This window comes from Suncus etruscus, chromosome 16 (genome assembly GCF_024139225.1).
Source record: "Suncus etruscus isolate mSunEtr1 chromosome 16, mSunEtr1.pri.cur, whole genome shotgun sequence".
NCBI classification, from domain to species: domain Eukaryota; kingdom Metazoa; phylum Chordata; class Mammalia; order Eulipotyphla; family Soricidae; genus Suncus; species Suncus etruscus.
In genome coordinates, this window is record NC_064863.1 from 18,468,299 (window position 1) to 18,481,776 (window position 13,478).

At 37.9% G+C, this 13,478-nt stretch overlaps 1 protein-coding gene across 1 annotated transcript in view; it reads left to right on the forward strand.

The window, feature by feature from the left end:
• LOC126032387 (cytosolic beta-glucosidase) overlaps window positions 1–13,103 on the forward strand; it is a 139,603-nt gene extending 126,500 nt beyond the window's left edge. The window contains exon 5 of the mRNA XM_049790046.1: window positions 12,884–13,103. Within this exon, the coding sequence (XP_049646003.1) occupies window positions 12,884–13,086 (203 nt within the window). The 3' untranslated portion in view covers window positions 13,087–13,103. The remainder of the gene's footprint in view (window positions 1–12,883) is intronic.
• The last annotated feature ends 375 nt before the right edge of the window (window positions 13,104–13,478 follow it).

Sequence of the window (13,478 nt, forward strand, 5' to 3'; positions counted from 1 at the left end):
ATACATTTCCAAGTATCTAATTTAAGAAACATTAAAAGCACTGTAATTTAAAGTTAATCATAGCTGAGTTTAAGATACAAAGTTTAAGACATTTCAGCATGAATGTCACCACCAAGGTCAACTTCCCTCCACCAAAGTTTCCAGAAACCATCTCATATTCCTTCATATCCCATACCAGGCTGCCATGTTGACAGACACCTTTTTTTTTATTATAATAATAGTTTTTATTTTGACCAAAGTGGATTACATGTAGTTCACAATAATATTTTAAATACATATTAACATTGAATCAGGGGAATTCCTATCACCAAAGTTGTCCTCCCACCACCCCTATTCCCACCTTGCATCCCATATCCCCCACCTTTACCCCCTGGCTTTTTTATTGGTCCCAGGGACAGACACCTTTTTATGCTTGGTTGTAAAGTTTGGGTCTCATGATGCCAGTGTCGTTGACTTTGTGGTTTGGATATTTAGTTTTGTCCTTAACACCATCAATGCACCTGAATCCCCTTGGTGCCTGCCACTCATTATTTCACTTGTCTTTCTTCCCTTCCTCTCTATGTTTTGAACCTGGCTCTCTAGCTGTTTCCCTAGAAACCTGGCTAATAGGAATATTGCTTTAGTTCTCAGCTTGTGTTCACTCCAAGAACTTGTACATTGGACTATTCTCCCACCCTGGCTAATAGAGACCTTTCATGATAAAATGTTGTCAAGATTCAATATAGTGCCTAGTATGGCAAGCATTTCTATTGTTAGTCTACCTAAATTCTAAATTCAACACTCCCATCTCATCAACAGATTAACTTTGTAAAGGTACCCAAACCTCTCTGTGAAGCCATTTCCTTATCTGTAGAATGGGAAATGACTATACTATTTCTCAAATTTAGAGGTTTACGCTAAAGATTGAATGAATTAAGACACAACAGAAAGCCTTGGAAGATCTACCTTAAACTGCAATAAAAGTTAACTAACACTTCGTTCATACTCACGGCTCCCATTCTCTCCTGCATAATACTTTTCACAGATTGTAATTAAAAGCACACAGGGTGGTAATTTGATTAAGATATGTCTTTCATCGAAACTTTAAATTCCGTAAAAGAGGAACTATTCATTTTATGCACCCGGAAATTTCCAGCTTTCAGCACAAAGTAACCTAGTGGATTAATGTTGAGTGACTGTTGTTGGTTGGGTCCCAGAAGCCTTGAGGGAGGTCTTTCCCACATGGGTGAAATCAGCCATACCCCTGTGCTTTTGACAGCCTCACCCTCAGTTTCTTGTCTTAGTGATTTATTTTTCATGACCCACAACTGACCTGCTCCCACAGAGCAAAATCCCCGCCCCAGATGCTGCTCTGTTCCCTGATGCCCTGATTTCTCTGGTTCTCAGCAATGAGCTTTTTGTGCTGACTCCACACCCTCTGAAATCTGTGTGAAGCCAGATGGGAGGAAGCAATAAAACAGGTTTCATTCATTGCTCTTACAGACTCAGAGAAATAACAAGAATAACAGAGAATAACAAGAACAGCAGCAACAAAAGTAGCAGCAATATGAACAAGTAGTGGATACTAGAAATGAGGTATTATTTGTAGAGGTTTAGATGTGTTCATTTATTTAAGAGCCACCCACAACCCAAGGAAGATCTGATGACTAGTGGAAAGATGATAAGATCTTCCTTGGGGAAAAGTGATGACAAGAGCCAGATAAAAGAAAGGAAGGACTCAGAGAGAAAGGGAGAGGAAGTAAGAAGTAAGGAGTGCTTTCTGGGAAAAGAAATATTCACTTGCTGAGAACTTTGATTTCCATAAAATAACTTTTTTTTTTTTGGTTTTTGGGTCACATCCAGCAGCACTCAGGGGTTACTCTACGTTCAGAAATCGCTCCTGGCAGGCTCAGGGAACCATATGGGATGCCAGGATTCGAACCACCGTCCTTCTGCATGCAAGACAATTGCTCTACCTCCATGCTATTCCTCCAGCCCCATGAAATAACTTATTGATTGAAGTAGAAGTAACTATAAAAGTGCTTTGATGGAGACCTTATACAAGGGGGGCACTGGAAGGTTCATGTTTACAGATAAATTTTATCATTTAGATATTTTATATTAACCCTTTCTATTAACCCTATATTAACCCTTACTATTTAAGCATTTACCCCCTAAAACAAGTTTAATGCAAATACTAGGAACTGTACAGACAGTTAGGCATGGCAAAAGGCATGCCACTTATTTCCGGTTAATTGATATTTGTCAAGAAAATGTTTAAAAAATAGATTTTGGTTTGCTTTTGTGTTTTTCCACCTAAAGGTGGAAGTTCCTCATTAGGATTATTGGGACATTTTCACAGATGTTTCAGAACTTCTCAGATTTTAGGATGGAAAAGTGAAGTAGGAGGTAGAAGGCATTTTCTATGTTTAGATTTTCCCAATATTAGACAAAATTATTTTTTCCTAAAGAGAAAGAAAAATGCAGTTCTGCCATATTTCTTGCAGAAATATTTGCAGCTGTAGTTGTCATAAATGAAATACTCTAGTGCAGAGTAAAACCTAAACACATGATCTAAGTTAGTGTAGGGGGCAATAACCAGAAAATCTGCTTGTCCCAAGAAAGCTGTCCAGCTCTGCCAGCCTTGAGAAAGAACCCAACAAGAATTTGAAAAACCAGAAGGGTGGATTCATACTTGGAACTCGGTTGACAACAGTGATGATAGAATATGATCCATTTGTTTTCTGTGTTGCTTTTTTTTTTTACTTTAGAACACATTTGGTACTTCATATGTTAAACATGTATTATTTTCTTTACAGTTCTGTAATCCAGACATCTGAAATTTAGGTTTGAATAAGACTAGTTTCCTTTTGAGTTTTTAGGAAGAACCTGTTTATTCACTCAACCAGTTCTGTTTCCCCTTTTGCCTTTCCTTGTCTCTTTAGACTTAATTATTCTAACTTCTCTCTTCACATTGCTTCATCCTGCTAATGTTCTCTTCCTTTGTCTTTCAATATAATTCTGTTCTGAATTTTAGTCTCACCAATACCCAAGGTAAACTTAATTTGAGATCCTAAAGTTAACTTGCAATTTTTTAATTAGGTTCCTTTAAAGTAAACACTGTCACATAGGGCATAGGATTGTAATAAACATATCTTTGTAGGTTTGTTTGTTTGTTTATTTTAAATTTTGGGTCACATCCAGCTGTGCTCAGAGGTTACTCCTGGCTCTGTGCTCAGAAATTGCCCCTAGCAAGTTTAGGGGACCATATGGGTTGCCAGGAATCAAACTGCAGTCCATCAGGTTGACTGCATGGAAGGCAAATGCCCTACTGCTGTGCTATGGCCTTGGCCCATTTTGAGTTTTTCCTGATTCATGAAATAAAACCCAGCTTTGACTAAATAGTGGGATGAAAGATGCTTTTCACTCTTCAACATGCAGCATTATCTCCAACACTCAATGGTCATCCATGCTCGCCATATAACCAAGCAGTGTGAGTGATATGTATACTGTGTGTCTCTATGCATATAGCATCTCCTATGAAGACAGTTAGGGAGATGGATTTAAAGAAAGGGGGTCTTTTGAACATAGTTATACTTTGATAAGAATGCTTCTGGGTTGAAAACCATGTTTCATAAATTGTAGTGGATTGTCGAACTTATTTTAGGATTATAAATCTCAAGCTTGTATAAGGACAAAAATGAAGGCAGTTTCTTAAAAGCTGAAATTGTTAAGTTTCCACCAGTATTAGTTTACTAGGACTGCTATAACTAGATTCAAATTTATTTTGTGATTTGGACAACATAAATTTATATTCACATGGTTCTGAAGTAGGAGTGTAAGATCATGGTGTTAGTAGATGCAATTTCTGATGTCAACTAGGTTTGGGGGTTCTTGAGAGGCATTTTTCTCTTTATATACACATGGCATGTTATCTTTTTTCATGTAAGGAGATATGTCAGTTTGAATTGTAGCTCACCCTAAACTCTGCAGTTTAGCTGAATTACCTCCTTAAAGGCTTTATATTCAAACAACCTTATATATTGAGTTTGGTTTTGAGACTTCAGTCTCTCAATTTGACCTATTGTGTAATTCAAGAGATCCTTTTTCAATAGGTGTTGGGGATAAGGATTTTTTTCTTTAATAATTCCAAATATTCAGGTGGTCAAACCCAGTACATTAAGTAACAATATCCTGACAGATGATTATTTTCACTTTATTTTTTATCCAATAATGACCAGTACTTACTTCTGGTTCTGCTACTCAGAAATTACTCCCAGAGGTGATCAGGGATATGGGATGCCAGAGATAGAACCTGAGTCAGCTGTGTGCAAGGCAAATGCCCTACCTGCTATACTATTATTGCTCTACCTTCTCCCTTTTAGTCCTTTCTTTCATTTTCTAAATTTACTTATTTAAGAAAATGCATCACTTAGTTGACAGAGTGGATCATAGTACATTTGCTTCTATACAACTGAAAGCAGAGTTACTGAAAAAAGAAAAAAAATAAAATAAATGGAAGAGACGAAAAAAATGAAAGAAAGAAGAAAAGTATAGTAGCAAGCACATTTTTGACAATGATTGTATCACCAGTAAAGTCAATACAATGGCAAAGGTTTAATAAGCTCTTATTAGATGTGCATTCTGTTAACTAGGGGTGCTCCTTTAGGGATGACAGAAGCAAATAAATGAACTTGTCTAGAACTTAAAAGCACTATTATTGATTCTACAATTTTTAGGTGGCATATACTCAGCTGCCAGGCCTCCAGGAAAAAGAAAGATATGGGGAAGGGTGCCTATACTCACTCTAAAAAGCCCTGATGGTATCAGCAAAAATACCAGTGTACCTGAAGTGTGGCCAGATTGGTGTCCTAACAGGGAATCATAGAGATAAGACAGTACCATTAGGGATATGGTGATTGTAAGTAATGCAGGCATCAAACATGGCAGTTTGGGGCTTGGCTCTCCTTTTCCTCCAAGATGACCAGCTTTTTGCTGCTTGGGATGGTGTAACCATAAGTTTTCATGGCTTGGTTTACATCTTGTTTGAGAAAAGAGTGAGTCTCTGAATCTAGCCCATTCAAATATGGTGACTGCAAGTGTGGGGCGGGTGACAGCTCTGCCTCCTTCCTTATTTAAATATTTTCTTTAGTGTTATTTCTTTGTGTGTACTTGATTCTACTAATATTCACATAATAAGCATCAAATTAATGGAAATGACTCTTTGGAAGAAATTCCAATTTTTGTGTCTTTTTATTTTGGACCTTTGCCCATTCTATTCATTGACTTTAAATCTGAGGTTGTTTGGTAACCTTTAAAATATTTATTTTATATCATCTTTTGGATGTATTAAGACATAGACTTAGCCAGATACTGCTTTATATATATCTCAGAAAAGTTTCATAGGTCTCTGGGAGACAGGAACCAAACAATAACTTGGAGACATTGCCTTTGAGAAAAAAAAAAAAAAAAAAGGAATCTGCTAATGTATTGAAAAAGCTCTGTCTTCAGATTTATGTAGTCAATCTGTTTTTCTCCCTTAGTTCATATACCCTTTATTTTAGACTTAATGTTATTGGTTTTTGGGTTTTTTTTTTTTTTTTGCCTTTTTCAATTGTCCAGATATTCATTTAGATTCAATTTTTACATTATCCATTGTGCAAATGGGGGGAGATCTCACTATTTTATTTGATTTTTGCATCTCTCATGGAGTTGCCAAAGAGGTCAACCCAAAACCATCATAGATGATGCATTGTTTTCTCTCATCTCATTTTTACACTGGGCTAAGGTGATCTTCTTTGCTTAGCTAGGTTTTATGTAGATTGCCACAAATCAACATGGCAAAAAGTTCTCCTGACTCCTAGTATAGAGGTCAATGGAAGTTTTCTATATGGAATCCCTCAGATAGCTTTATTGATTTTTTTAGGATGATGTAATACAGCACAACTGTGACTATAACTATTTTTGAATAAGTTCTATGATTTTTCTTATAAATAACTGAAGCTGAAGATGGTTTGAAGAATCACATCCTTTATTTTAGGGAGGAAATAACCCCATGGTTTATTTCATGGAGATCTTACAGAAGATATGCCCTCCAAACTTTTTAGTTTGGCTAATACTGGCAGTATGTGGACTTTGCGTGAATGAGTAGATGTGTGTATGCGTGGAATAAAACACTGGCATAGGTTTCTTCTAATGAGCACAACTTGTCTATGGGTATAACACATTGGCAAGACTTAGTTTTCTTCTTGTATATTTCTTTTCGTTTGTTTTTGCTTTGGGGCCACAGCTGGCAGCACTCAGGGGTTACTTCTGGCTCTGCGCTCGGAAATCATTCCTGGCTTGGGGGACCAAATGGGATGCCAGAAATAGAACCTGCATCCATCCTGGGTCAGCCACGTGCAAGGCAAAAGCCCTACCACTGTGCTACCACTCCAGCCCTCCTTGCATATTTCTATATGACTTGCCTGTTGTGGGGTGTGATTTTGCCTACTGACCATTGAATTTCTAACTCAGACTGTGACGGATGACAATGTATATAGTACGCATGCACAGTGTCTCTCATAATGTGTTTCTTTTGCTTCCAGCAAATCTTTTTTATTAGAACGTGACTTTTGACAATGACTTAATGGCTTACTGCAAGATACGATGATTTTTACAAACTTTCTTTTGGCTGTCCTTGTTTTAAAAAAAAAATAATGCCATTGCCACTTACCTGTCAACAAACAATATAAAATATACTATTTTGTGTCTGCCAAGGGGATAGGCATGGGTGGTAATTTGGGGACAACGGTGGAGTGATTTTTACATTGATGGTGGTGTTAGAACATTGGTGTTACATATGTGCTATTATGTACCTTATTTCAAAGGTTAAGTAGGATAAAACATTATAGGCCAATAAATATCAGAGCAAATAAAAAAAGAACATAAGTGGCAGAAACAAATGTATTAGGAGCAACTGTGAATACATGCTCTTTAAATAATGTAATAAATATTACTATATATGTATATATACATATAATATATTAATATATTTTATATATATACATATATATAAAAGAAACTGAACTAAAAGTTGTTCTTCTCCCATCTAATATTTGGGGGATCAGTGCATCATGATGACAAGGTGTGATGAAGGTCCTATTCCAGAAGAGACTGGAGGAAGACAGGGGAGCAGGTTCCAGCACGGTTTTGTCATTTTTCCCAGTGGTGGCACAGTGTGAAGGATTCTAGCAGGCTAGTTCCTCAGTGAACTAGATAATTCTCTACTTGAATGTCCCTGCAATAAAAAAGCGGAGGCATCTACCAGTGTCACTCTGGCTGTTTAGTACCTGCTGTGGAGCTCCTGGCAGTTAACAATGAAATTGTCAAGATTTCTTTTTTTGTTCACTTCCAAGCCAGGAAAGCATGGTTTTTATCCCCTGGCTTAGCACATGAATCAATCCTTTTGTGCATGATCAGAGGAACAGGGTGTGTTTTCGGAAACTATCTGACTTTACTACCCGGCAGCCTTGCTTTCCTGGGCAGTCAGTGTTTGTTCTGCAAATGAGGAAGAAAATACTCAGCTTTTCTCATGTCCCCAGATTGAACGATCAGGCAGCCAAATGAGTTTAATTGTCTTCTGAACCAATATTTGGCTTTGACCATTTTCATTCTTAAAAAGCATACTGCTCAGAACTTAAATTAATGAAATCTTTCTTAATTGCACTTGACTTAATTACACTCGACTGAGGGAAGAAGAGACACAAGGCTGCGTGAAGGAGATGAAGGAATACCTTGAATGGGTTTTAATTCCTGAAAAATGGGATGTGATTAAATGATATATAGATTTCACTTTGCAACCACATTTTATTTAAAAAGAGCCAGTGCTTAATTCCTGCCTCGAGGCAACTCAGAAGGCACTTATTAAGCAAAGCACTTTGCAGGGCTCCGCACAAAAGGTAGAGGTGTTATGTATCTATTAACTTGTTAGAACCTTTTATGTCTGGATTACCGATAGTTAAAAAAAATTTAAGATGAGTTGGAGAACAACACAGGAGAATTATTATATATGAGTTTAGTGCTTTTCAGAGACCTGAAAAAAATACAAATTGAAGCTCATAAAAGTCATTTTGGCTAAAAAGCAACCCCCAGTCAAATTAAAATGTGATTTCTTATATGACTATTAATTTGCTCTAATTTCTTTTTCACTTCTTAGGTGCCATGCATGCATAATAGTATTAACTTTCATGGCTTTGATGTACAGTTATGTACATTGACTGCCAGGACAGTGCCCAAGGTCTTGTATCATTATCCTATGTCATTTCTGACCCACCTCTTTCTTCCTTTTTCCTCACTTTCCCCTTGCTAATCTCAGATCTGCTCTAATAGGCCAAGACTTTGCCATTTTTCTATTTTTGCCTCATGAATGCCATCTCAGTTGTCTCTAATTTATTTGGCAATATTTCTATGTTATAAAGAAAAACTATCCTGTAGGTTTTCCCTTCAGATAGTAGGTGATTTCAAGCAGTGGCATGGGCTAGAGAGTTTATGTTTGGGCCCAACAATGTAATAGTTCTTAAACCTTTAGGCCTAAGCCTATCAGTGCTTTACGGACTATGCTATGACAACCATTGAACATGGGACCAGCACTTAGAATGAGTCCTGAACATAGAGCTTTCTACCTAACTCCTTAGTTTGTTTTTTATTTCAAGTAATGGATTTTAATGTACATCCTGCATGGTATTTACTCTTTTTTTTGTTTTAAAACAAAAGTCACAATGCAAAGAAGATGAATTAGTCAAGGCTAGAGAGAGAGAGAGCACAATGGTTAGGACTCTTGCCTTGCATGGTGAGGGCCCTGGTTTAATCCCCAGCATTCAATACAGTTCCTGAGTGTCCCCTGAGCTGCACTGAGTGTAGATCCAAAGCCCCCACCCCAAAGAAAAAGACCTGATGGAAATCTGTATAAAACTAATGAGACGATTCTCATCCGAAAATAAAATTTTATATTGAGTGTATATTTGTGTATAGTGTCCATTTTAGGGGATGATGGGTCTAAAGAGTGTAAACATCACTCTGATTTCAAGTGGGGGCAAAGAGAATAATTTCATATTTTTTGTGCCTATTCAGTTTAAAATAGTGAACTAGAGCTCTGCACTAATGTTTTCATTTTGGAGGCTCTATTGCCAGAATCCTAAAACACGTCTCAATTGCACATGGAAACAAATAAATAAATATGAGACTTTCTAAACATGCCATTAAAACACCTTTCAACTTGGGCCGGGCGGTGGCGCTGGAGGTAAGGTGCCTGCCTTGCCTGCGCTAGCCTAGGACGGACCGCAGTTCGATCCCCCAGCGTCCCATATGTCCCCCAAGAAGCCAGGAGCAACTTCTGAGCGCATAGCCAGGAGTAACCCCTGAGTGTCACAGGGTGTGGCCCCCCCCCAAAAAAAAAAACACCTTTCAACTCATCAAAAGTTTTCTGGAATATTTAAAGATTATGTCTAGAAGCTAGGCAGTACCTTTCTTGACCCTAATATTAGGAGTTAGTAAGAAACTCTCATTCTCCCTCTTCTTTTTCAGTCGCTGTCTTTATCTCTCTCTTTCTGTCTCTTTCTGTGAGGCTTTGTGGGCATGTATCTAAAAAGTAGTTTCCATTAAAAGATGTGTACTAAATAAGTAAATAGGATGCAGAATATAAATGTTAAAATGAGAAATTAGCAAAATATAATCTATAATTTAACTACATGCATAAAGCCCTTTCTTGGGTATAGCAGAGAACCCAAAATGGATATTAAGAGGTTTATCTTTATTCCTTTTTTTAAAAATAAAAATAAGAATATATATTTATTTAAACATTGTGTTACAAGGTTGTTCATGATTGAGTGTCAGTCTTTTTTTTATTTTTTTATATTTTATTTAAACACCTTGATTACATACATGATTGTGTTTGGGTTTCAGTCATGTAAAGAACACCACCCATCACCAGTGAAACATTCCCATCACCAATGTCCCAATTCTCCCTCCTCCCCACCTGAACCCCATCTGTACTCTAGACAGGCTTTCCATTTCCCTCATACATTCTCATATTAGGACAGTTCAAAATGTAGTTATTTCTCTAACTAAACTCATCACTCTTTGTGGTGAGCTTCCTGAGGTGAGCTGGAACTTCCTGCTCTTTTCTTTTTTGTGTCTGAAAATTATTATTGCAAGAATGTCTTTCATTTTTCTTAAAACCCATAGATGAGTGAGATCATTCTGCGTTTCTCTCTCTCTCTCTCTCTCTCTCTCTCTCTCTGACTTATTTCACTCAGCATAATAGATTTCGTGTGCATCCATGTATAGAAAAATTTCATGACTTCATCTCTTCTGACAGCTGCATAATATTCCATTGTGTATATGTACCACAGTCTCTTTAGCCATTCATCTGTTGAAGGGCATCTTGGTTGTTTCCAGAGTCTTGCTATGGTAAATAGTGCTGCAATGAATATAGGTATAAGGAAGGGGTTTTTGTATTGTATTTTTGTGTTCCTAGGGTATATTCCTAGGAGTGGTATAGCTGGATTGTATGGGAGCTCGATTTCCAATTTTTGGAGGAATCTCCATATCGCTTTCCATAAAGGTTGAACTAGACGGCATTCCCACCAGCAGTGGATAAGAGTTCCTTTCTCTCCACATCCCGCCAACACTGCTTATTCTCATTCTTTGTGATGTGTGCCATTCTCTGTGGTGTCAGTGGTACCTCATAGTTGTTTTGATTTGCATCTCCCTGATGATTAGTGATGTGGAGCATTTTTTCATGTGTCTTTTGGCCATTTGTATTTCTTCTTTGTCAAAGTGTTTGTCCATTTCTTCTCCCCATTTTTTGATGGGATTAGATTTTTTTTGTGTGTGTAAATTTCTGTCAGTGCCTTGTATATTTTGGAGATTAGCCCCTTATCTGATGGGTATTGGGTGAATAGTTTCTCCCACTCAGTGGGTGGCTCTTGTATCCTGGGCACTATTGCCTTTCAGGTGCAGAAGCTTCTCAGATTAATATATTCCCATCTGTTAATCTCTGCTTTCACTTGCTTGGATAGTGCGGTTTCCTCCTTGAATATGCCTGTAGTCTCAATGCCCTGGAGTGTTTTGCCTATGTGTTGTTCTATATATCTTATAGTTTCAGGTCTGATATCGAGATCTTTAATCCATTTGGATTTTACCTTCATACATGATGTTAGCTGGGGGTCTAAGTTCAATTTTTTGTAAGTGGCTAGCCAGTTGTGGCAACACCACTTGTTAAAGAGGCTTTCTTTGCTCCGTTTAGGATTTCTTGTTCCTTTATCAAATATTAGGTGATTGTATGCCTGGGGGACATTTTCTGAGTATTCAAGCCTATTCCACTGATCTGAGGGCCTGCCCTTATACCAATATCATGCTGTTTTGATAACTATTGCTTTGAAGTACAGTTTAAAGTTGGGGAAAGTAATTCCTCCCATATTCTTTTTCCCAATGATTGCTTTAGCTATTCTGGGGTGTTTATTGTTCCAAACGATTTCAAAAGTGCCTGATCCACTTCTTTGAAGAATGTCATGGGTATCTTTAGAGGGATTGCATTAAATCTGTATAATGCCTTGGGGGTGTATTGCCATTTTGATAATGTTAATCCTGCCAATCTATGAGCCGGGTATGTGTTTCCATTTCCGCATGTCCTCTCTTATTTCTTGGAACAGAGTTTTATAGTTCTCTTTGTATAGGTCCTTCACATTTTTAGTCAAGTTGATTCCAAGATATTTGAGTTTGTGTGGCACTATTGTGAATGGGGTTGTTTTCTTAATGTCCATTTCTTCCTTATTACTATTGGTGTATAGAAAGGCCATTGATTTCTGTGTGTTAATTTTTTAGCCTGCCACCTTGCTATATGAGTCTATTGTTGCTAGAAGCTTTTTGGTAGAGTCTTTAGGGTTTTCTAAGTAGAATATCATGTCATCTGCAAACAGTGAGAGCTTGACTTCTTCCTTTCCTATCTGGATTCCCTTGATATCTTTTTCTTGCCTAATTGCTATAGCAAGTCCTTCCTGTGCTATGTTGAATAGGAGTGGTGAGAGAGGACAGCCTTGTCTTGTGCCAGAATTTAGAGGAAAGGCTTTCAGTTTTTCTCCATTGAGGATAATATTTGTCACTGGCTTGTGGTAGGTGGCCTTAACTATATTGAGAAAGGTTCCTTCCATTCCTATCTTGCTGAGAGTTTTGATCAAGAATGGGTGTTGGACCTTCTCAAATGTTTGATGTTTTCTTCTTGTTGCGATGGTGTTCTTTCCTTAAAAAGAGCGCAGGGCCGCATAGCCAGGAGACCTGGCTTCTGCAAAGTACTGCTTATAGCCGGTTTTCATGTTATGGAGCAGTTCCTTGGCATTCCCGCCTTAGAATGGGCCTCTGGGAGAGCGAGTTTTCTGGAGCCTCTATTCGGCCCACTCCCAAGAGGTTCAGGCAACAGGACAGTAGACAGACACACACAGGCAGCACTCACAATTTTTCACAGTCGGGCCCCACTGGGCAGGCATAGGTTCGTAGATTTTCCCAGCCTGATGTCACAAACAGGGGACCTGGCTTCTGCAAAGTACTGTTTATAGCGGTTTTCACGTTATGGAGCAGTTCCTTGGTGTTCCCGCCCTAGAATGGGCCTCTGGGAGAGCGAGTTTTCTGGAGCCTCTTTTCGGCCCACTCCCAAGAAGTTTACGGGACAGGACAGTAGACAGAAACACACAGGCAGCACTCACAATTTTTCACAGTCGGGCCCCACTGGGCAGGTGTAATTTCCTTATCTCTATTCCTACCTTTGTTTCCTACATGACAAATTAAGCCTCACCTGGGAATTTTGACTATTTTCATAGAGTTTTCACTGAAATAACTCTTTTTTTTTCTTTCTATTTTGTAATTGCAGCTATCCAACTTGATAAAGTCAACCTTCAAGTATATTGTGCATGGTCTCTTCTGGATAACTTTGAGTGGACACAGGGATACAACAGCCGGTTTGGTTTCTTCCATGTTAACTTCGATGATCCAGCTAGACCTCGAGTTCCTTACAGTTCAGCCAAGGAGTATGCCAAGATCATTCGAAACAATGGCCTTGAGGGACATCAATAGACATGATGATTAGGTGCTTTAATTGGTGAAGAAGCCCTTATTTTCAGAAAGCAAATACACTTTGATAGAACATCAACTTGTGTTTCTAATCACCCACTGAATAGTGTTTATAAAATTGGTATGCTGCCTAGGCATATATTAATTTCCTTACCTTATTTTCATATAAAGCATAACCTTCAGAAAATAGAATATAAAAGCACTGTTGTTGAATTTTATATGAATAAATTAGATTGATGTGGAGACTTTTATTCAAATCTTTAAATTTTTCCAGAAAAATATCTAAAATTTATAAAGGTAGTTTACTGATGATATTTAAGTCTATTAAAAGTGTACTTGTGGGTCTGGAGAGATAGCACAGTGGTAGGGCATTTGCCTATACGCAGCTGACCCAG